This window comes from Polypterus senegalus, chromosome 11 (genome assembly GCF_016835505.1).
Source record: "Polypterus senegalus isolate Bchr_013 chromosome 11, ASM1683550v1, whole genome shotgun sequence".
Classification (NCBI taxonomy): Eukaryota; Metazoa; Chordata; class Cladistia; order Polypteriformes; family Polypteridae; genus Polypterus; species Polypterus senegalus.
Window position 1 is genome coordinate 38,309,470 of NC_053164.1, and position 25,852 is coordinate 38,335,321.

Below are 25,852 nucleotides of genomic sequence, written 5' to 3' on the forward strand. Positions count from 1 at the left end.
AACTTTGTCTATTTATATCCAGTTCAGGGGAGCTGGAGCCTATCCTGACAGCACTGGACACAAGAAGGAAACCAATTGAGGATGGAGCATTGATCCATCACATTGTACATTCACACACAAAGGGCCAATTTAGAATCACTATTAAATTAGTATGCACAGTTTTAATGTGTGTTTGGAAAAATGAAGTACCTGGACAACAATCCATAGGAATATGTAAAAACATGAAGACGACACACAAAAGTTGCTTAAATAATTGCATATTACATTTACAAATAAATAAATAATATAAATGTTAATTTTAAAAAGACACTACCTCTATTAGCTTTGAAACGCAGAAAAAAAACATTAAAAAGAAGTAAAACGAAGCATTCTTCACTTACCCGTTTGCTTGTCTATTATTTGGGGTATTCTTAAAAAAAAGTGTGATTTGTGAATAAAAGTGTACTCTTTCCGGTGAATTCGCAAGCATATAATATTAGATTAGACACCCTTCCTTTTATCATTGCAGAACAGTTTAAATACCTCGGGGTAAACATCACAAGTAAACATAAAGCTCTTTATCAACAAAATTTCGTCGTCTGCATGGAAAAAATTAAACAAGACTTGCATAGATGGTCAACCCTTCATCTCACACTAGCTGGAAGAATTAACACTGTTAAGATGAATATTCTTCCTAAGCTCCTTTTTTTATTTCAAAACATACCAATATACATTAATAAATCGTTTTTAAGCAATTAGATTCAACAATAACCTCATTTATTTGGAATTCTAAACATCCACGCATCAAAAGAGCGACTCTACAAAGACAAAAGGTAGAAGGCGGTATGGCTCTACCTAACTTCCAGTTTTATTACTGGGCGGCAAATATACAGTCGATAAGAACCTGGACACAAATAGAAGAACATACACAGGCATGGACCACAATAGAAGTAAAATCCTGCAGTACTTCTTTGTATTCCTTGCTTTGTGCACCAATAAACACACGTTATCGGCAATACACTAATAACCCAATTGTGCTCCACTCACTTAGAATCTGGAACCAATGTAGAAAGCATTTTAAGACGGAGAAGCTTCTTTCTGTGGCACCCTGCAAAAGAACCACCTCTTTCAACCCTCACAAACATGTGCAGTTTTTAATATCTGGAAAAATTTTGGAATTAACTTGCTTAGGATCTTTATATAGACAACGTCTTTGCATCCTATGAACAATTACATTCCAAATTTAACATTCCAGCTACAAATTTCTTTTACTATCTTCAAATCAGGAACTTTGTTAAACAGAACCTTCCAGATTTTCCTCATCTGGCACCCTCATCCACGCTGGAAAATTTATTGCTCAATTTAAAGGAGTTAGACTCCATCTCTACAATATATAAAATCCTTTTACAATCCCTTCCTTTCAAAGATCCAAGAGGACACTGGGAAAATGATCTCTCAATTAATATATCAGAAAAGGAGTGGAAAGTAGCAATGCAGAGAATTCACTCGAGCTCCATATGTGCAAAGCATACAATTATACAGCTCAAAATTATATATCGAGCACATCTGTCTCGACTAAAACTCTCCAAAATGTTTCCAGGACATGATCCAACCTGTGAACGCTGCAAATTAGCTCCAGCCTCACTAGGTCACATGTTCTGGGCCTGCACCAAATTAACATTATTCTGGACAAAAATTTTAATTACCTCTCAGACAGTCTTGGACTCACAATCCCTCCTAACCCATTAACAGCTGTGTTTGGGGTTCTTCCAGAGGGTCTTAAAGTGGAGAAGGACAAACAAATTGTGATTGCATTCACTACACTTTTGGCACGCAGACTTATTCTGATAAACTGGAAGAACCCAAACTCTCCTCTTTTAAGTCAGTGGGAAACTGATGTGTTATATTATTTAAAATTGGAAAAATCAAATACTCAGTTAGAGGATCTGTGCAGACTTTTTTCAAAACATGGCAGGATCTAATCAGTAATATTTTGAAATAAGTTTATAAAGCACAGAGAATTTGTTGATTTAGGTATTTTTTAAAAGCCTTAAATTTTACACCGTTTGGCTTGCTCTCTCTCTCAAGGGTGGGGATCGATCTGTTCTTAGCATAATTTTTTTTTTTTTTTTTTTGTAAAAATGTGATTGCTATGTATTGATTGTAATAAAATTAATAAAATAAAAAAAAAAGTGTGATTTGAAATTCCTCCGTTGGACGAGCATCCGTATTCCACTTTATTCTTTCCGATCGATTCAGCCAGGATATCTTGGGTTCCGTTCGAGCCTGTAATGGAAAAAAACACAGGAGTTTAAATAATAAACGGGTAGTTTTCATGTTATAATGATAATACAGTCGCCACTCACCCCATACACCCCCAGAACAGAGTACAACAAATGGGTAGGTGGTGCGAGGATCATTGGCAGGATTCTTGGAAACAGCTGCCCAGCCTCCCCCGGATATAGTGCACCACCCCTCACCTCACCTGCACGCAGGTGAGCCACGCCTTCTAGCGCTGAGATCAGCTTCTTCGTTTAGAAGATCGAATGAGGAAGAGGAAGCTGTGCAGCAAGCTGCGCGGAGGAATGCGACTTCGATAAAAGCAGGAAGTGAGGAGACTGTGAGAGAGACGGCGTCGGCGAGTGAGGCTGTTGCTGTTCGAGAAGTTAGAGAAGGCGAACGTGCAAGCAACAGTTTGGCGAGGAAGACTCTTCTAATATGGAGCGAAGAGCTGTAAGTATCAAGGACTTGGGGCGCAGATGGGCTCAGTGGTCGAATTGCGACACGGAGAACAGTTAAGAATTGGGTCCCATGTTGGGATAGGCTATCCTGTCGCTTTAAGCAAAACTCAAGGAAGGAACGGAGGGGAGCGGTGTGAAGGAAATTCAAGATGGAAGGGCCTACTTTGTTTGGCTTTTTGTTTGGAAGTATCTAAGGAACGGTCTGCTTCGACAAAAAGGCAGATGATTTGAAGAAAAAAAAATCGCAGTTTTATAACGATTATCATGATAGTGAGACCGGAAGAGTTCGCTGCTGACTAAGCTGCTGTGTTCGCGTCCGGGCTGTGAAGTTTTTGCTAGACCTTCCTTTAACTGACCGTGCCAAGACAAAGTTACAAAAAAAAAAACACAAGTTTACGTTATTTATAGATAAAACAGTTCAAGAACGATGAGTAAATAGTTCCAACCAACTATTTACTTGTCTTTAGCGCACATGCCAGTATTTTCTTTTACTTGTTTACTTGTAGGTGTTTATTCGTGACATATGCTATAATTTTTATTGTCATTTGTACCCTGCCAAGGTTTATTTAACAGTTTTGCTAATGTAGGCACCAACGCACTTCAGGCGAGCATACTTAAAAGATTCCTAACTATTTTGTTTATCCGTGCTTTCCCAATCGGCCACAAGTGGGGATATTTTTAATATAAGCTAATGTAACGCTAAACTAAACCATAAGGAGCACAGAGTGTCTCGTAGCCTTTGGTATCGATGTCGGGTCCAGTTGCGGTACGTGTGAAGCTCCCCCACCTTTTATATCATCTTTTTCTCCAGGCACTTTTGATGTCAACTATAGTTGTATAACTGGGTGGGTGAGTGAGTGTGTGAATGTCAAATGATGGACTCCAAAAATATGACTACTGCTACTGTCCAACGAAATGTTATGATGATTTGATAAGTGTAGGCACCCTGTAATGGGCTGGCATAGTGTTCAGGGTTACATTTCTTTGCCTACATTTTTTCTGGGTTTGGCTGATTGTCTCCCAGGAATGTGCAGCTAAACTACTTTTAACAAATAATTAAAAAAGGCGAGAAGTTAAACTTTTACGGTTAAAGGGCATATTCCTGTTTTAGGATTGTGGGGCAATAGTTCCAAACCCAGCAGTATAAGGTGCAGGACAGCAGCAATCTAATGCAGGACACATTTAGACCGAGTCAACTAGGAATTGTTAAACATTTTAATTCCCCAGCCTATGCCTACTTTCTTGAAAGTACAGAAGAGGGGAGGGGACTTTGGATCTTGGTCTACATTCAGAAAAAAGTTAAGAGAAATACTGCTTGCCCAGTGATGTCACCAGCCTTGGTGCTTACACGTGTAAACTTTAAGTATGTAACTGTGTGTGTGCGCACATTTTATATGTAGATGTGTATATGCATGTTGTATGGGGCCTTGCATATGTGTTTAAAAACCCAGCTGGTTTTTTTTTTTTTTCCTCTTTTTTTTGCATGTTGAAATATGTATAATGCAGGACAGAGAAGAGAATGCTGCCTCCCTTTGTGTGTTTTTTTAACTTGGCAATAATTGGAATGCTCTTTTATTCAGAATCACAAACTGCCTTGTGTTTTGTAAACGTTATGCACTGTCCAATCTTTATTGCTGTTTAGAGTGAAACTGCATTACACAATTAGTTTATCTCCTGTGTTTCCTTGTTATTGGATCTAATAGTATTTAAAATATAAAACAACCTGAAGTAGGGCAATTCATTCTTTTTTTTTTTTTTTAAGTTGGCCGTCAGGCAAAATGATTTAAAACCCACAAGCATATGGTACAGTTGTTTGCATATTTCTTCCTGCAGGTTGAGTGACTCAGTGAGTCATTAGTGAAGACTGTCCTGGCAACCTCATGGTTTATATTGTAATGGCCTAGTCGCTAGGCCACACTAAACCTGTCAGTTTTCCAGTTGTGTGGTTTTTTTTTTTTAAGAAAATGTTATATAATGTATATTTAAAAAGAACCTCCGTGTGGTTTGTGTGCGAAGGTGCTATACACAAGGAAGTAGCACATTTTTAAAAAAACTTTTGTATGTATTCGTTTTCTTAATTGCAATAAAACAAGTACAATAAGCAAGCCTTGAAAATTAGGGAATTGGTCTACTTTTATTCTTCACCTGTATTCTGAGACTTCAGGTAGAGATGTACACAAATTGGGTCTTGAAAGTGATTTTTAATCCAATTAATACGTGTCAATGACAAGTCTATTTCCTCATTTCAGCTCATCTGTCTGTACATTGAGAATCATTTGTGATGCAGGCTTTTTTATACAGTAGATGTGGGGTATGTGAGGGGGTTGAGATTATTCCAACTCGCAGTTGAAAGTAGCATATTGAAAAATACATTTGAATCTACACACAGGAACAGGGCAGAGCAGGCTTTACATATCTAAAATGGCTAGTATGATTTATTTTATTTTTTTCTTTTCCCCAGTGCTGTGCTCTGCTGAGCTGGGCAGTAGCATCCCTTAATTCAGCAACACTGAATTAACTTGCTAATTACAAAGACAGGTTTATTTATTGAATGTCCATACAACCCTGTGGAGATAGTTTTTGTCTTCATTTTCTCCTCCTCTATGGAGTGCCATTAACATCAATGCTGCACCTTCTCTCTTGACACATTAACATTGACCACTTTCAGGAAGCAAATTATTCAGTAGAAGTGTTTCAAGAAAAAACTGGGGTTCTTTTATGCTCTCGACAGTATGACTTTATAAAGCTTCACGGTGACTAAATGCGAAGTCAGAAGTTTTCTTTCATTAGCTTTCCTTATTTTTAGTCATTGTGCAATGTGGCTGTATAGTTATCTAATTAGCTTCTGTAAAAAGACAGATTCATCCTATTGACAAATGAAGTTTGTTCTATCTGTACATTTTTATTCAGAATGTTTTTTCCTCATTCCATACTTCTGTTTGTGTTCCAGTAAATTAGTAGCTCCACTATCAGCCTAGCTGTCGATTTGTCAGCTTAATAGCCTGCAAGTGTTATCTGGTTGAGCTGCCATGTAAAGCTGTGGAGGCACGTGATGTAAACAAGAGATCACTTTACAAGGTTTGATCAAAGCTGACATTGGCTTCTTGTAGAATGTCAAGAAAAATGCATTGGTCGCCTGCATGCTTTGATAACCACATACGTTGGTCACATTTCCCCCTGGTATTTAGTTGCCAGCCCAAGTGTTGCCATAAAACTAACCATATGATTGAGTAGATAAGCATTTGCCTTTTAAGCCTCTGTCTCCTAGCCAACCTGGTGCACACTAGTGACATTACTCATCCTGAGACCGAATAAGCACATTGAACAAGCGAAAACATACTTTATGTTCAGGCCAAGCAAGTGTTCCTATGTGTCACAGTTTAAGCTGCCATTGGCCTTTTCATGAAGCTATACTCTTTCAAATGGCCAAAAGCAGCTAGCCCTGTGACCTTTCTTTTTAAAGCAGGTTTGAAGGGACAGTTGGCTTACTATCTCAGAAATGCTATTGGTCATTCTTTATTTTAATTTTTTTTAATTCCTTTTCATAACCTATACAGTGTTTGTGTAGGGTTTGAATTTAGTTGGTGGGCGTAATTTCATTACATGCATTAAAAATATCCAGGGTCATTGGCTCATTTGTGCTTATATAGAGAAAAGTACTTCTTGTCATCTCTTAATGTTCATGTGAATAATGGTGAAAGTTAAACATTTACTTTGAAATAGTTTTGTTATAAAATTGATGCACAAGGAAGCGCCAAAGTGTACAAAGAATGAAAACGGTAAACGTTCTGCTATAACACATGGAATCACTAGTTGCATATTTGTCTATTTTGCTTTGTCACTGTTTGTAATTACAATGCATTAAAAAAACAAATTAAGTGAGGAAAACGTCACTGAGACTCGACAATTGGAATTAAGGCAGCTAATGGAGTTTGTAGAAGTGTTTAGGAAGATTTAACAATGTGGGTTAACAAAACGTACACCTGCTTAGCAATTACATGTTGTGTTTTTTTTGTGAATCAAGATAGTAATTCACTTGAATGTAGTAGGAAATGTATCATGAAAAAATGAAATATATTGTTGCATAATGTGCCATTTTGAAACTTGTTTTGTAACAAAGAATTCTACTGTATCATCTCATTCTGACTTCTTATTGGAAGAGACCATGTATTAAAGCATGGAGGCAAAGCTTTGTGGATTTATTTTATAAAACTTTGACGTACAGCTGTCTTTATTATTAATACAGTGTTTCTGATTGCATTTTATTTTTCAAGCATAGTTTAGGTTTCTAGACAATAATGGTATATAAAGCAAGCACCATAAAAATGTATCAGAAGATTGCTTTCCAGTAGTTCAAAAATGAACACTGCACATAGTTTTTTTTTTTTGGTTGGCAAGAAATTTAATTAAAAATAATTGCATTATTTTCCAGAAGGGAGTTTTATTGCAGTATATACACATGGGTGATGACTTGATTCTATGTTGCTCTGTACTGGCATGTTTTCTTTTTCTGCAAGTTTGGTGTCTCTTAATTTTAACGGTTGCTTCCACATCTCATTTTGAGCTATGTTGGTTTGGAAAATAGGGTGCTGTCAAGATGCAAAAACCAGTTCAAGTCCTTTCCTGTTCTGTATTTTATAGTTGGCGTGCAAGTCCACAAATAGAGATAAGGATGAACTTTTTTTTGTTAACCATAGAAAACATTTTTTTCAGTCTCGAGATTTTGGTGTTGCTGTGAGTGGTTCATGGTACACTAAGGCCACTTTTCTGTTGGCTTCAGGTTACATACTGTGTGTCTCCTGTTGTATTTCAATACCCTTTTCACCCAGGAAAGCTCTTGGAACCCATATGAGACATTTTCATAGCTTGCTTGCTTAAATTCTGCTCATTATGTTAGTTTCTGATGACCTGGGGATATCTTCAGTGAGACTGTGGCAGAATGGTGGTCATCTGCTGCTCTGTGCATTGGAATTCACTTATGGGATCAATAGTTTATCTAATCCAATGAAATAGTTTTTGCCCTTAAGACAAGCAGTTGTACTATTTTTAAGCATTCACACTGGTTTAGTATTGTGCATTGCCTTTTTTTCTTTAATTGTGTTTATATTGTAATTTGGGCTGGTGATGGTGTTAAACATGACTTGGAAATGTTGCTGTGTAATGACATTGAAGATTGCTGTTTTGTGCAAGTAACACTACAGGGAAATGTTTTTAGTGCTTTGTACCATATTATATGCAAGTACAGTATGTAGCACTTTGATACAATCAATATACAACAAAAAACACTGGAACCAGGAAGTTAGCCTCTTTCTGGTATGAATCTCTTTCATTTCAGTAATCGGCTGCATCTTTCAAATAAACTTGATAGTACAGGAACTGGTTGCAATAAATCAAAGTAATGTGACCTAAATGTTGGTTAATTTACTGTAGTTCTGTCTGCTGTTGGTTGTACCTCACCTTTGGAAAAACTGATTGGGCAGTTGTACTCCCAGCTAAAGCATTTCAAGAATGCAGTTCGTCAGTCATTAACATTCAGGTTTCTGTTCTAGTTTTCATTCATTTGTAGTTAATTACTAGGTAAAAAAAATATTTCTGAGCATAAAGGGATCGTATTTAAAGTTACTTTTTTTTTTTTTTTTCCCTTCTCCCCAGTTCTGCACAAGGTGAGAGATATCGGACACCCAAAACTAAATGTTTTATCCAGTTCTGTCAATATTGTCTATGTATACAAGTATGTTTATATATACCAATGTTTAACTAATATTCAATAATTGAAATTTTGAAGGGAACAGGCTTTGCAAAACTAGAGGAAACAGACTGTCTCTCCTGGGGCAACAGATGGGTCACTTCAGCAGTTTTAGACTCCTTTTATTAGGCCGATTTTTATATGGTGTAGTGGGTAAGACAGGGGTCTCTTAAACTGTACAGACACCAAAGAGTTTGGGTCCAAGTTGAAGTCCTAGCCCCTGGGTTTGTGATTTAGTAGAGTCCAAAAATGTAGATTTCAGTTGAATTGTTATATTAATTAACAATACTTGTTAAAGTGACAATTCAGAGATCAGGAAATGTTTCTTGTCTGACCAATATGGAATGTATTCCCATCCTATGGTACAATGTTAAATACAAATTCATTAAAATGTATAATTGGTTCACAAGGTTTAGTTCTTTCAGAGAGTTTGATATATACATGCTGTATATAAATGCATTCATAAATTGGTTCTTGCACAGTCATTATTAAATGCAGGCATCATTTTTAAAAGCTCCTAATGGCAGTTGGGCTCCCTGTGAAAGCATACGGGATATGGTAGTGGAAGTAGCCTTTAATTGCTGAATTTATGACTATGTTTGGAGGATTGTTTGCCAAAAAACCATTTTAGCATGGAGGGTGGTATTTGGAGAAACTAAGATCACAAGTCATTACTTTATATCTTCCTGTGTATGGTATGGAATCGTGTAATGAGATTAACTTGTTTGTAGATGTAGGCAGCTGGGTTCTGCTGGGCCACTAAGCATGTCTGGCACTTTTTTGCTCCAGAACTTCTTTGAGTCTTTACTGGAGTTGTTCCAAAATGAGTACAGTCTTATAACAACCTAGAGTATATACAACTGTGGCCCTGATTAAGTATCTCTGGTTGGTGTCTCATTGTCAGTTAAGGACTTAATTGGCACCCTTCTAGTGTAGGGTACAGTGTTTTAGTCACTTGGCCTTTGCTGCTTGTCTTAAAAACTAATCTTGTCACCTTAGAGACCAAAGTGCTATGGCTTCCCTTTTGGTTATACAGTACTGCAGCAGTCATTAGTATATAGGTTAAACATCCTTTTGAGTTGTCTCTTGAGGTTTATAATGTGATGTGGTGGAAAGCTTCTTTGGTCCCACTGGGCACAACCATTGAAGAAGGATGCTTGGAAGTGCTAGGCCTCTGATGCTGTTTTCACTATCTGAGTGCTTCTGTAGTAATCCTGAAAACATTTGAAGTGGGGGTTACAGAAGTTCATTATACTGAAATATAATGTATGCATTGCATGCATTTGTGATTATCATTTGTGTCAGATTTTTTGGTGACCCCTGTAAAGCTCAGGGTAGTTGAACGGCTTATGCAGTAGGTCCCAAAGGAGGCAATAACCCCCTGTAGTCTATGTAATCAAGTGCAAGCAAAAATGAATCATTCAGAACCACAGTATTTATGCATGTAGTGGGTTACGTATAAAGCACGAATATGTGTGGGGTGAGGAAATGTTTGCTCAAAACAAATGGGCACATTTATGTCAAATTTTGGGGGGGTTGGGTAAATATGTAAGCATTAGTTGATCAGTTGACTATTGAACTATTTTAAGTATAAAAGTATGGTAATTTTGATTCTTAACTTAAAGATCATGACTGAATTTACAGTACATACATGTTAATAACCCAGTTATTCGCAGAAACCTGTTTTATGAAATCTGTAGAGAAACTGAATTCAGTTGATTGGGGTGTTTTTCTCCCCTTCACCTCTTCAGTTTAATAATGTTGACGCATTAAAGGAGAATTCCATAAGTGGACTTTTGCATGTAAACTGAGGTTTTTAAGAGACCAGGCTTCTAACTTAACCGGTTTACTTGCTTTATACTGATTTTGTATATGCATGAAGACTCGCTCAAAGGGGTGTGTGTGTAACTGGATGGTTGATATCCTTACAGCAGTTGTGCTAATCCTGTGTTTTATGTCCTAAATTACACAAGCAGTGTGCAGCGTAAGCAGGGTTGTTGAGTCAAACCTCTATTGACATTGTCGGACCTTTTTACATGAGCTGTTTTCACCTGTCAGTCATTACATCGTGGAAATATACAACCCTCAATATCAAAAATATTGGGACATTGTGTAAAATAAAAACAAAGGGATTTGAAAAACTTAAACCAATATTTTTATTCACAATAAGATTTAGAAGACCTATCAAATGTTGAAAGTTAGTCATTTTACCATCCATCCATTATCCAACCTGCTATTTTCTAACAAAGGGTCACTTTGGGTTTGCTGGATATTTTCATGAAGAAAAATTTGCGTATTCAGAATTTGATGGCAGCAACATATCTCAAAGTTGGGACCTGGGCACCAAAAGGCTGGAAAAGTGGTACTAAAAAACAACTTGTGGAACATTTTGCAACTAATTTGTGGTTAATTGGCAAAAAGTCAGTAACATGATTGGATATAAAAAGAGCATCTCGGAGGCAGTGGTTCATCAGTCTGCAAAATAACTGCACCTACAACTTGTGGAACAATTTCAGAATGTTCCTCAGTGTAAAATTGTGAAGACTTTTGATATGTACTGTAGAGGTGATATTCAGAGAATCTAGAGAAATCTCTGTGCACAAGGAACAAGGCTGAAAATCAATATGGGATGCCTGTGATCTTTGGGGCCTTAGGAGGGGGAGGTACTGCATTATATAAAGAAGCCATATGTGAACATGATCCAGAAACACTGCTGTCATTGTGCCAAAGCTCATTTAAAATGTACTGCAGCAAAGTGGAAAACTGTTCTGTGGTGCGACAAATTGAAATTTTGAAATTGGTGCTGGGTGGTATGACACATTCTACAAACCGGATTCCAAAAAAGTTGGGACACTAAACAAATTGTGAATAAAAACTGAATGCAATGATGTGGAGATGGCAAATGTCAATATTTTATTTGTAATAGAACGTAGATGACAGATCAAACGTTTAATCCGAGTAAATGTATCATTTTAAAGGAAAAATATGTTGATTTAAAATTTCACGGTGTCAACAAATCCCAAAAAAGTTGGGACAAGTAGCAATAAGAGGCTGGAAAAAGTAAATTTGAGCATAACGAAGAGCTGGAAGACCAATAAACACTAATTAGGTCAATTGGCAACATGATTGGGTATAAAAAGAGCTTCTCAGAGTGGCAGTGTCTCTCAGAAGCCAAGATGGGTAGAGGATCACCAATTCCCACAATGTTGCGCAGAAAGATAGTGGAGCAATATCAGAAAGGTGTTACCCAGCGAAAAATTGCAAAGACTTTGCATCTATCATCATCAACTGTGCATAACATCCAAAGATTCAGAGAATCTGGAACAATCTCTGTGCGTAAGGGTCAAGGCCGTAAAACCATACTGGATGCCCGTGATCTCCGGGCCCTTAAACGACACTGCACCACAAACAGGAATGCTACTGTAAAGGAAATCACAGAATGGGCTCAGGAATACTTCCAGAAACCATTGTCAGTGAACACAATCCACCGTGCCATCCGCCGTTGCCAGCTGAAACTCTACAGTGCAAAGAAGAAGCCATTTCTAAGCAAGATCCACAAGCTCAGGCGTTTCACTGGGCCAGGGATAATTCAAAATGGAGTGTGGCAAAATGGAAGACTGTTCTGTGGTCAGACGAGTCACGATTCAAGTTCTTTTTGGAAATCTGGGACGCCATGTCATCCGGACCAAAGAGGACAAGGACCCAAGTTGTTATCAACGCTCAGTTCAGAAGCCTGCATCTCTGATGGTATGGGGTTGCATGAGTGCGTGTGGCATGGGCAGCTTGCATGTCTGGAAAGGCACCATCAATGCAGAAAAATATATTCAGGTTCTAGAACAACATATGCTCCCATCCAGACGTCATCTCTTTCAGGGAAGACCCTGCATTTTTCAACAAGATAATGCCAGACCACATTCTGCATCAATCACAACATCATGGCTGTGTAGGAGAAGGATCCGGTACTGAAATGGCCAGTCTGCAGTCCAGATCTTTCACCTATAGAGAACATTTGGCGCATCATAAAGAGGAAGGTGCGACAAAGAAGGCCCAAGACGATTGAACAGTTAGAGGCCTGTATTAGACAAGAATGGGAGAGCATTCCTATTTCTAAACTTGAGAAACTGGTCTCCTCGGTCCCCAGACGTCTGTTGAGTGTTGTAAGAAGTAGGGGAGATGCCACACAGTGGTGAAAATGGCCTTGTCCCAACTTTTTTGGGATTTGTTGACACCATGAAATTCTGAATCAACATATTTTCCCTTAAAATGATTTTCTCAGTTTAAACTTTTGTTCCGTGATTTATGTTCTATTATGAATAAAATATTAGAAGTTGGCACCTCCACATCATTGCATTCAGTTTTTATTCACGATTTGTATAGTGTCCCAACTTTTTTGGAATCCGGTTTGTATATCGCAGTATTTTTCAAAATTGTACCGGTTTCACAGTATTCAACAGTATTTCTTTTCCATGCATGAGTTAACCACATTTTTCCACTGCAATTACTGCAGTAGACTGGCAAAGAATAACCTATTCCACTGTCCTGAGAATTGTACATTGTACAAAAAAAACATTTTAATGTGCACAAAAGTATTAATACAGGTTTGCATGGCCCCATAAAGTGATAGCTTTCAAGGAGTGGGGTACTAATGAAGAGAGAATCGTGTTGCATGACAGTTGTAGTCAAATTATAGAACCTTTTTATTGAACAAATTTTGTAAACAACTTTTAAACTAAAATTTTGACAACATGTTGTCAACCGTCCAAACAGGCATTTAGACGTACGTAGTCAGATATCCAGAAGTGCTTGTCAAAAGTTGTATTGCACTGAACAAGTCTTGGAAAAGAGAGAAATATTTTTTTGTAAACCAACTACACTTTTTCTGTTAATGTTAACAATCTCTGTCCACTGACACGTTAGTGACTTTTTTTAAACAACTTTACCATTTAAACTGCATAATATTTAAACTAAAAAATAGTGCAACTTCCAGTAATACTATTACAGCAAAACGCAATTGCACGAACGCGGGGAGTTGACTGGGGCGAGTCGCACCCTATCGTTCTCTATTGCTTCATCGGCTTACTGCAGCGTGTGAATAAGGTGCTGCGCCCACAGAGATGTATATTTATGGGCCGACAGGATAGGGGGAAGCAAAAAAGAAAAGAACACAAGGAGGTTAAAGAAGGGAAAAGGCAGTCATGGGAGACAATACATACACCAGGAAGATGAAAGCAGCACAAGCTGGGGCTCCGACAGTCGGCCTCTGACAGTCTGGCTGCGCAGTGTGGTGGCAGCCAAGACAGGAGTTGGCAAAAAGCAGTTAGTGCTACAAAGGCTCCGCCAGAAGCGCCTGTAAAGGATGAGCCGTGGAGACAAAAGGTGGTGTACTGCAATCGGGCAAGGAGAGAGAGAGACTGCATTTTAACCTCTATTTTAACGGATTTATTTATTATGGATTTTATCCCCACGTTTCACTGGTTTTATGGATTTCTGGTTTTCTATTTGGGTACTGTATTTTTCTGAACACTGCACAATGGACACTTTTTTTTTTTTTTGGTTTTACTTTTGACTGTTTTTAACAAAAGAACTTTAGCACTTTCCACCATCCCCTGGCTTCAATGAGATTTCTCGGCTCATCTCGGTCATAACTATTGACGGTGTTGGTTCAACAGACTCCCATGTGGGAAGAGGGAGTCTGTAGGGGACCAGCATTGTCACACTATTACACAGTAACCAGGTACATTTACACCTTACTGGAAAGAATGGGGCTAAAACAAAAAGTACAACTTGGCTTGCAGTATTATTCAGTAGTATAGAAATGGTATTCACACATTAAAAACAATGGTCCACATCCGAACTTTTAAAACCAAAGTATCTTCAGACAACACACAGCACTTTTTTTTTTTTTTCGTCAAAAGTTCTGTGTCATCATGTTCAACTTTATCCATTGGGCAATTGGGTATTTGGAGAAAGAAACGGAAGGACAGTAATTAGGGGGGTGGGGGGTTTTACGTTTTGAAAGAGACAGTACTACTGCAATAAATTTCATCGAAGGTCGCCCTAAATCGCTGCGCCTCCGTGTTCCCATGTTTAATAATGTGCTTTAACTCCTATCATCATGAAAATCGTGTATACATCTCAGTATTTTAGTTATTTAGAGAGCTGTAATATCACAAATGTAATGGGTTCTGTGTCCTGTCGGAAAAGAGAAAGTGGAAGCACGTAGTGATTCACACACAGAGCAAAAGATCAAATACAAAACAAAGCATTTAACGTGCTACTTTAGTTACGATGGGATTTGAGAAACTGGTTAATTAAATGATTTTAAGATGAAGTTTATGATGTACTTTAATGACAAACTACGTGATTAAAGTGAAAATTTCAAGATTAAAGTTGACAATTCGTGCTAACTGCGTGCGCTAACCCCCCCGGGCACCCTAATAAGCTTTCATATGACACTCGGACGATGGGCTACAACTTGCCTTTTTATGGCGACTTTGATATGTGACAACTTCTTTTTTTTTTTTATTTTGGCCACTGTGCGACTTTGAACTTGAGGTTTCGAAATTCTCCGACACGGTATGTCACTCGATCAACTTCTTTTTCTTGTTTAAACCAACAAATAGTATGTTTTTCTTTGCCTCCACTTGCAATTCGCTGAAATTGCTCCATTTTTCCTCCTGGTTTTGCCATTGTCTTTTCACAGAATGCTTAGCTTAAGGGGTATTTATATTGACTTATTCAAAGAGGCATAATTCTGGAAGGAGTTTGGGTGGGACATTAGGCACGTGTTACTTTTTATGCTGACTGGGATTTATGTAGCGGAAGAACGTGGAAGTTTGCGGAAGCACAGATTTATGCATCTGGATTTTTTTGTACATACGCACATTCCCGCTTTTGTGCTTACGCCACGTAGAACGTTGTGCGAAGAACTCGCACTATAACATGGGGCCCCAGGTATTTATAACCTGTTGTTAAGAAGGGGTACTACACAGTGGTAAACATGGGCTTGTCCCAACTTTAAGACGTGCTGCTGCCATCCAAATCAAAATGACCATATTCTATTCTTAAACTCTAACATTTTCTTAGTTAGAAAACATTTTAAAATGTTTTTTATGTTCTATTGTGAATTTATATATGGGTTTGAGATGCAAATCATTGCATTGTTTTTATATACATTTTACAGTGTCAACTTTTTTTAGAATTGGTTGTAGAAAAGTTCTACTCCATGTAATACAGACTTCTGTTATTTTTAATTTTAAAAGGGAACCAAAATTATACATTAATTTTCTGTGACCCCTTATGCTAAATGTCTGTTTCCAGGGAATGGAACAAATTTGTGCTGACCCCCAAACAAATGGTGAACCTTTCTGTAGTGAATGGTATATGAACAGCTTTATTTTTGTGGTGTAGCTGTCAAAATGAGGTGTACATGCAGAGTCCCATGAGTTTATAACAACTTGAGGCAATCCTTCACTAATGTTTAATCTATATGCAGAGAGATGTCAAACAAAATGACACTATTGGCTAAATATTCTATACAGTACATATTGTAATCTGTTCATTTAGCTAATAAGTTGTCATTTTGCTTGACTTCTCACTGCATCCATAATGGCTAACATGGTACGCAACTCACTACTACTAAAGACAGTGTTTTATATGGTAACTTCACAAATAAGAGTTAATAATAAAGCAATTTATCTAGAGGAATTCAAAGACATGTAGAAAATAAAGGGTGGCAGTGTAGTGGATTAAGGCATCCACAGTAAGTGGAAAGTGTGCCAGGGAACATGTCAGCCCCACAGTGCACATGATGGGAGGTACCAGCAAATCCAGGCAGTTTAGACCTCTAGTAGAAAACCATTCTTAGGAGAACCAGTCCTAATTTAAAAATGAATGTGTCTGTGACATGCTCGCATACGAAATACAGTATACTGTAATTGGTTCTTGCATTGAGGCTTCAGGTCCCTTTCCTTACAAGCCTGGTCTAGAGAAAAGTAAAATCAGAAAATGGACAGAAGAGTGACTTATGCTTTATTGAATGTGTGCAGATTTTATACATTTTAAGTACAAAGTTCAACTTGGAGTAGACGATAAAACTGTGAAGGGGAATTTCTTGATGGATGTCTAGAATTCTTGCAATAAAATGTTAATTCTGTTTAATGTAGTGGACTCTTAACAGATGGCCACTGACTGTTTTGTTGAAAATGCTTAAATACCTCCCCCCAATGTCGGAGGAAGTCCTTTTACTCTTGTAATGTTAAGAACAAACATTACTAAATGTGTTTTCTGGAGCTTCTTGAGTGGCAGTGCTCAAAGCAGGTCTATCGTGGCTCCAGAGAACTACCACAGGTTTTTAGGTCTTCTCTCTGTGCAGTTTGCATGCTTTCGCAGGATATTCCTGCATCTTCCGGCATCAAAGGCTATTCAAATTTGGACAGGCATGAAAGTGCAAATATGTGTGCGGGGAATTCTTTCTAGAATGGAGACTGTGTTCTACCTATTTCTTCTATGATACACTCCCGCTAACCCTATAAAAAGCTCCTTCACAACTTGTCTGGGAACATCTGAAATTCTGCAAGTACTAAAGATGTGAGGAAGAAACCATCAGGTCACAATTGTAAACCTCTAATTCTGTGACCCGAGTCATTGTTTCATTGTGCTATTCAAGCTTGTGGTGATTTAAGTTTTGTTACTTAAACAGGTAGCAAACTTTTCAGCTCAAGCTATTCTCTTTCTGAACAGGTTAGCATTGCAATGCCTGAAGGAAGGGTTTGTATGCAATTGTTGGAAAGAAACCCTTTTTTTGTAGTCTGATACCTCCTGAATCCTGTTGTGAAAGTCCCATCCCTTGGGGGTGAGGTAAGATGGTGCAGGCTTGCTTCCTTACAGCACACAATACTCTGTGGTTTTTCTTGTCTGACAACAAGTTTGTACTGTTATATCAGATCAGATGTTTCTGTGCTTTCATTTTGTGAAGGCCAAGGTTTGTAGTTAAACACACACACTGGACTAGATGGTGTGACTTCAAATACATGGCTGCTAGCTTGGAGATTTATTCGGTGCATTTGGGCTTTCAGCACTTGACACAACTGCTGTTTTTTTTGTGGGGTTAAGCCTGCTTCATTGGAGGTGTTTTAGTGCAACAATAAAGTAATGCACTGAAAAGATTGAGCTTTTTTCCCCCCGATCTGAAGAAGGTAGTTACAAATGTTGTTTTCAGGATGTTGTAGTAATTTAACGTTCAAGGGAAAAGGAACAGGATGAGCCAAAAATGGTTATGTTGCAAGTACCTCTGTTGTCTTGACAGATGTCTTTTTAAACTTGCATAATTTTAAATTACAGAATATTATACATTTGCCTTCAGCTTTAAAGCCACAAAGAAAGTAAGGCCCCTCATTTAATGCAGTGCCTTTTTATAGTGCGCCTAATCTCGCAGGGTTTTCATTCAAAACAGGCAATCCTATAGCACAGACTAGACTACTATATTGTTTACTGAACCAATTCATTGACTGCTGTTTTCAACCTGTACCTTTTAATAATTTTAAAATTATCTGCAATATGAAGCATGTCGCATCTTAACTGTGTGCTTAGTACCCTTTGTCTCATCATTCCCGACTTTAGTGTTAGAATGTAAAAGAATATTGTTAGTATACTTTTGCTATACAGTAAGAAAAGGGATAATTTCATTTTTCCTTCAGTTAACTCTGCAGAGTTCTTGTATGCAGCCATTAAGCATCCTATTTTATGTCTATGCAGGAAGAAGGCATCTCAACAGGAGGCCCAGACAAGGTCCAAGCCCTCCAGAGCCAGGTTGAAGGGGTCAAGAACATCATGACCCAGAATGTAGATCGCATTTTGGCTCGAGGAGAGAAGCTGGATGATCTGATGAACAAGACAGAGGACCTACAATCTAGTGTGAGTACCTTTTTAGAAATTTCAGCCAGTACCTAGGAAGGTGTCTTGGAAGTCACAGGGCCCAATGTAAGTATTGCTGCTGCTCACAGTCCCTGCATGATGTTTATACTTTCTCCCCATGTCTGCAGTAGTATTCCACACCTGAAAGTCATATACATTTTGGCATTAGCATATCTGATGTGCAGTGTACCAATGCCCTTTCCATGGTAAAACCCTGCCTTGATCTTGATACTGTCAGCAAAAAATTCCAGCTCTCTGAAGTCCTGACCTTGATAACTGGGTAGAGTAAGTGGTGCATGCTCAAAAGTAATGAACCCCTAGCCTTATTTCCAAAACATTCAAGTTTGCATTCACTGTGCCAAAACTAGTACAGTGCCATTGGGGAGAAAAAATATGACTTTGTGGACGAATACCTGAAAAACCTGTTACATTTGCAATATTAGAGGAAATTGTGAAGAAGGTCAATACTACTTCATAACTCTGTGTGTATAAATCATGAAAGAATCCTTTTGTAGGAACTAGCTTAACATAAATGTGACAAAACAATCTAGTGTGGTCTTATCCATACAGTCACATGATTTAAACAGGACAAAATGCAATAAAATATCCAAGGTGCTCAGGAAGAAAATTCTATGCCCATATGCAAAATTTGAAAGATCCATTTAACTGATTATGTAGACGCAAATTAAAACTTAATCATTAGTCTGCCAAGAACTGACCATCTCTCAACTCAAAGTAACCAAAGAATATTTAAAGACTACTCCCTGGTTAAGATTAGTCTCAAAGTGTCAATAGGTAATATATGATTCAGTGCTGGTGGTCAAAAAGGGATTGAGTTTACATGATCAAGAATTGTTGTGTGTGCCACTTTGGTGTAGACGAATATTGGTTATATGACAGCAATATCAAAATGTCCTGCAGATATGAATTTCAGTAGTTTTACTGTTATTCAAAAAGCTGTGTGTGTGTGCTTATAGTTTATGAATTGACCTAAGAATATTGGATTTCTCTCCCCAATTTGTCCCTAAGTCACAGTCTGTGCACGTCACCAACTTTGTATATGTTTCCAGGTTTACACAGTTTGAGTCTTTTATACAATGTGAGCTTTGATCAAATTTTTAATGTTGACAAACCTCCCATGAGGGATTTAGAATGCAAATTTTAAACCCCAGTTTTTAGACCACTAATTTATGGGGAGTACAGTTACAAGTACTGATGTCTGTATGTTTAACACTTGTTTAATGTCTGAGAGATAATATATAATGCAGAGTATTCGCCCCTGATTTTGTTTAATACCAACTTAAAGTTTAAAACAAAATGACTTTAGTCAAACAGTTTGTATTAAAGTTATCATTGTATAACAAACTACACAGACTAGTTGGTCTGGTAACTTTACATTTTTCACATTCTGAAGAAATGGCAGCAAATGTCACCAGATAAGATGATGGTATTTCTAGAGATCCACAAAGAAATGCATAGTCTCGGGGACTTGAACACCCTTCCTTGAGGATTGAAAACTTAATTGAAACTTGCCTGTTTACCACCATTTGTATAATGTAAGGAAATTTCTAGTTCTACATGTTGATTCCAGGTTTATTAAACAGTGTTTTTATTTTGTCTGAGAAACAACTACCAATGTCAAAAGAAAAGCACAATAGGGCCCCAAATTAGACAGGTGAATTATTTTAAAAGAATGAAGTGTGGGTTTTTTTTTTTTTTTTTTTTTATATATATATATATATATATATATATATATATATATATATATATATATATATATATATATATATATATATATATATATATATATATATATATATATATATATATATATATATATATATATATATATATATATATAGTAAGTCTCCTTGCAACATTAAATTCTAACTGCCATGAGAAACCTTTTGAAATTTTAAAGCAGTCTTTGGATTACATGGCTAGGAATCTCAGTCGTGCATTACGCAGCTCCCTCTTGTCTTTTCATAACAATTTTTAAATTTTCAAAGTTGCATGTCTCCACCAGAACGACCCTAGACAATATTTAAACTTGTGGTTTTTGTGACAAATTGCAGAACACTATGACTAAGTCGTTGAGGATGGCACACTATATCACTGGCAGTCACAGGTGCAAGTCACAACTATCTGTGACTTAGAAAATGTAAGTTACACAGATTGATGCCAGCTTTTGTTGAACCAAAACTTGCTCTCTTAGAAGTGTATATGGCAGGAATGATTTAGGCAAATGTGGAAGTCTGTAAATAAGATTTGCCATTTTGTGTTAATCTGCTGAAGCATATTAAACCATGTTCTTGTTTAATCGAACTCCAACTTTTAAATCCAAGTTTATATTTTTGAGTCTACACGGGATATTACTGGCACATGCACACCTCTGTTTGATCCGTATACTTAAAACCTCTTCAGAAAGGTAGACGGTATTCTTAGTCTATGGTCATCCTGCACATTACCATTTTTTCCTTCTGCGTTCAGAATGGTTGTTAGTACTCGTACCAGTAAATGTGGGACTTTTTTTTTTTTTTTTTTATTTACAAGTCATAAGGCTACTTGGTTTCTGCTCACAGCTGAGTTTCTTGAGAAATATTGTTTTTATTTAATGAATGACGTATACATTATTTGTAATGTACTTCTGTCACTCTAGGAAAGTTTTTTTTTATATGTAGTTAAAAAAAAACAAAAAAAACTACACAACAGAATGGGACACAAACAATACTGATAACGACCTACAAGTACACACAGTGTATCAAAGCCTGTGTGTGCACAAATACAGACAACAAATCAGTTTCAAGAAACCCATTTTCAGCTCAACCCTGGGGTGTGTTTCTACTGAAGGAGAGAAAAATGTTAAACAAGTTCTGGATTCCTAATGCAGTTCCCATCTTTAGATTTTGTATGTGTGAAATTTAAACCTTGTGAAATGCACACTCACTTCTCATTTGTGTAAATTCAGAGCCATCTACCATTGTGCTTAATTTAAATAGTGAATAGTTGCCTCATTTAAACTAACCTGGTTTACCAAATTCCTAGTAACCCAAGTATTTGAGCTTGCATAACCCACTATAAGAATGACCCTCCAAATTTAAGGCATTGCTCTACAAGTTCTACCAGGGTGATAACCTTCACTTCCTTATATTTGTGTCTATGCTTTGTCAAGCAGCTAACATTTTCTCTAACTCATCTCCTGTTTTTTTTTTTGCGTCTTTGTTGCTACAGTCTGAGCACTTCAAGACAACGGCTAAGAAAGTATCACGAAAATACTGGTGGAAGAATGTCAAGATGATTGTGCTGATCTGTGTGATTGTGGCCATCATCCTCACGCTGATCATCCTTTTAGCAACCGGTGTCATCCACAGCTAGAAGCCCAAAGAATGTTCAGCTTTGGACTCCATGCCAGCAATTTGTATATCTGAACTCTAACCTCTCTGAAACTGGAGAAGGTCCATCTCCTGTACTGTGCACTCCATTTGTAATCCTGGCTACCTGCTGCTTTCCCATGTGTCCCAAGTTGGTGGCTCATTTCACTTCCACACAAAATGCTTAGCTGTTCTTTACTGTACATTTAGAGGCCCTGTTTTTATTCTGTCATGAAGGTGCATACTTGTTTGATATTCTGCTCCAATAGGTTTTGGTGGGCAGGAACGTTTTCGTTTTGGTTGAGCTGTGTATTACATGGGTGTTGGGCTCACAAGCCTTGAAATGAATGCCACCTTATTTAAATGGCTCTTGTTCATAGTGTTAGCTTTTCATCTGCAGGGTTTGCACAAACTTCATTTTCAGTTTTAAATGATTCTTAATTTAAATGAAGCTTGCACTTTTTATTCTTTTTCTATCGATGTCTCTGTATGTGCCTCTTCCATTTGAAATTGTTCCCCTAATATTAAAAAATTTTTGTCCTATTAAGTGTTTCTTTTAACCATGAACCAGTGCATTCAGTACACTGAGACCCTTTTACGTCTAGTGTAGTTAACACTTTCAAAATGATAAACGGCAAACGGAAGTTGCATGACTAATATGGGGTGCTGCCATGGTGTTCATTTCCTACTGGTGTGATAGGAGAGGCTTTCACCAAATAGTCAGTTGGCTTAATTAGATATAGCCATTTTAACTGTTCTTTTTTTCGAAGAAACTTAACTAAAGCCGTCATTGGTGTGTTTCCTTTCTTTACTTGTTTGAGTATGCACATTTGTCTTAACAATGCTATGATCTGCTGGAGTGTGCAGTGTTTAATAATTTGTTTGCTATACTTTTCCAGGTTTTCAGAGAGGTCCTTTTTCTTGCACATCCTTAGATGGTGGTTTGTTGTTTTTTTTTTTTTTCTTCTCTCTTCCTTTCCAGCTTGAGCAGTAGTTGCCAATATTATCCAGGTTTACAAATGGTCAAATTCCTTTTTTTTGATACCGCCATTCTTTTCATAACCATGTATGTATAAATGCACATCATGCCTAAATATTGTATGATGTGAATAAAAGTGAACAAACTTTTTTCCAGCATATGAGCATTAAGAGCAACCACCAGTCCTTGTGAAAAAAGTTTAAACCAGATTTGCAGCTTTTTTTTTTTTTTTAAAACTCCATTTTTGGTATATCAAGCAAATCTGTGTGGGCCAGTTTTTATAAACACTCTAAATGAAGGTCATCTGTAAATGTATATTTATATATGTGTATTTTTATGTCAACCCTGTGGCCATTTTCAAATGATGTTTACTGTGGCACTCTGTGTTTGGTACCTGATTCAGGGGGATCTTGCACATGGATGTTCCCTGCACCGCTAATTTCTTATCTTTTGTTAACGCTGATTTAAAAATCAAAGTGGGTAAGTCAATCAAATGACACTATAGCTCCCTGCACCATTCCATCCATCTGAAGTTTGTCTTTTGTATGTGTTGGGAATGTTGTGCATTTTTAACCAATCTTTATTTAGACATGTAAATAAGTCGCTACCTAAAAATATATATAAGATGAGAAAATATATTTTGTCTCCAGTTCGCTAACTGCATAAACTATTATAATACAGACAAAACAAGACTGGTGTCATCATAGCAACTGTGGCACAAACATTTGGCAGCAGAATTTTTCACTTGTATGCTTTAGCACTCTTTTTTTGAAATGTAGATACTAATATACACTTATTTGTCTAAAAATGACTGTTCAGTAAATGTTTGGAAGCTAATTTCATTTTTCTGAAAAATTGTTTTTTTCTTTAAAATTAATATGGAATTTTTCAGATATTGTCATTACGCTGTCGCTTCCTCCACTATTTGTCCAGTTGTGGATTAGACGAAGCACCACACGCTATTGTAATCACACTTGGGTAAAGTGCAGGCCTTGTGTCATGGAAATGCTACTTATGACTTTCGTTGCTAAGATCTTGATGACCGGTTTGCCAGCGGAGCCGTGAGTTGCCTTGAAGCTGATATCCTATCCTTGTGATGTTTTGTATGTTTCCTCTTCCTGTTTTTGATGGTTTGTTGCTGCATTTAACACTGGTACACTTATTTACTGTAGCTCATTTAAAATACAAAAGTGAATAAAATAAGTTATAATGTTGTGTGAGGGTTTTATTGAACTACTGGCATCCATCTTTTGGGAAGGTAGGTGGTAAGCAGACAATCTTTTGTCACATCTAATTAAGCTGCTTCCATGTGGACAGACAACCGTGTTGACAATCGCCTAACTCCTGATATGACACATTTTCTTTAAAACTGGAGGTGTCTAGGTCCTTCAAACATTGCAGTTGAAGTCAAAGGTTTTTTTTTTTTTTTTAAATTACTGGTGCTCATTAAATCTTTCTGCATCTTGCCATCCATCCATTTTCTGAGTCTGAATGTTCCTTCACTGGGCATTTATGAATGCCATTCCTGTTTAGAGGATAGGGATTACCTAATGTGTACATCTCTGGGGGCCAGAAGGAACTTGTGGAGAATTGTAGATCCACATATATGGTGATCAAGCCTGGATAACAGAGACTGGTGATGGAGTCGTGCTAACTTCTGAGTTCCCATCATTTAGTACTTTGGAATTCTTATAGCCATTTGTTCTCCAGAAAATAAAGGAGATTATACTAGTACAATTTCCCAACAAATGCAGGACAACTGCTCCACATAGACACAGGATGGAAATCGAGATGAACATACATAATTTAAAAAAACAACATCAACATATAACTGCTTAATGTTTATCAAAACATATTAGCCCACTTAGTTTTAGAATTTCTTCATTGACCCTAAAACACAAACTGGGAAATAACAGCTCACGTAAGTAGGCTAGAAGTCCAAATAAAAACAGAAATTGGTCGGAACAAAAATCTGTAGCTCCAGGATCTTCCCAGGACTAAGTTTGGGAACCAAAGCGCTAGGCTGATGACTTCAGTAAAATCTTAAGTCTGGAGTTGCCAAATGTGGAGTCCAACCAATGAAATAAGATTAGAGATGTGGTCTAGAGATACTTTGACCAATAAAAGTAGCCCTGGGGACAAAGTCCTATCTGTGTCTGACACCAAAAGAGATCTCAGAAGATCAATGATCAGGAATGGTTGATTCACATAAAGTTGCAAACAGTTACAAAGTAATTTCAAAGAGTTTTGATATTCATCAGTCCACAGTTAGACAAACTGTGTATAAATGGGGATGATTTAGTCTGTTTCTGCTCTCCCTAGAAATGGGTGCCCAGTCAAAATACTTGATAGGCACAATGCAGAATGTCCAATGAGGTAAAAAGAACCCCAAGTAACTGCTAAAGCATTAACATCTCTGTTCATGAGTAAACCAAACACAAACCATTGAACAGGTATTGTTCAGGATCCGAAAATGAAAACTGCTGTTCTAAAACCTTTCTGCATGCCTGGGGCCTCATGTATAAACGGTGCGTACGCACAGAAATTTTGCGCAAGAACTTTTCCACGTTCAAATCGCGATGTATAAAACCTACACTTGGCATAAAGCCATGCATGTTTCCACGGTACCTCATACCTTGTCGTACGCAAGTTCTCCAATCGGTTTTGCAGACTGGCGGCACCCAGCGTCAAAGCAATGCTACTGTTCCTGTGTGGTTACACCTTATTTTGCTGACGCGGCTTTATAAATACACCAAAACTAACCGCATATTGTTTATTAGTGTAATGCATCTGATTGTAATTAACTTGTAACAATATAATGGTAGAGGGAACAGTCATAGTATTCCAAATACCATAACTGCTTTAGCGTTGTTACTCACTGCACCACCTTCTTCTTTCAGCTGCTCCCGTTAGGAGTTGCCACAGCGGATCATCTTTTTCCATATTACTCTCACTGCACCACTCGGAGTATTTATATCATTGTATCCGAGTGTGAATCACAGCAGCAGCTGATCGGAAAGAGAATTATCGGTATACAGCTTCAAGCACACGCTGCCTCAGCCACGGCAAAACGTTTCAAAGCCTTTCCTGTACGGACGCGTATTTACATATGATGACGATA

At 37.5% G+C, this 25,852-nt stretch overlaps 1 protein-coding gene across 2 annotated transcripts in view; it reads left to right on the forward strand.

Moving 5' to 3' along the window:
• The first annotated feature begins 2,551 nt into the window (after positions 1-2,551).
• vamp8 (vesicle-associated membrane protein 8 (endobrevin)) overlaps positions 2,552-25,852 on the forward strand; it is a 31,198-nt gene continuing 7,897 nt past the window's right edge. The window contains exons 1-3 of one of the 2 annotated variants that reach the window (XM_039768412.1): positions 2,584-2,712; positions 18,223-18,381; positions 21,613-23,946. In XM_039768412.1, coding sequence (XP_039624346.1) covers positions 2,698-2,712; positions 18,223-18,381; positions 21,613-21,756 — 318 coding nt within the window. In that variant the 5' untranslated portion in view covers positions 2,584-2,697 and the 3' untranslated portion in view covers positions 21,757-23,946. Of the gene's footprint in view, positions 2,713-18,222; positions 18,382-21,612; positions 23,947-25,852 lie in introns of those variants that run through there. The other variant, XM_039768413.1, reaches the window with a different exon arrangement.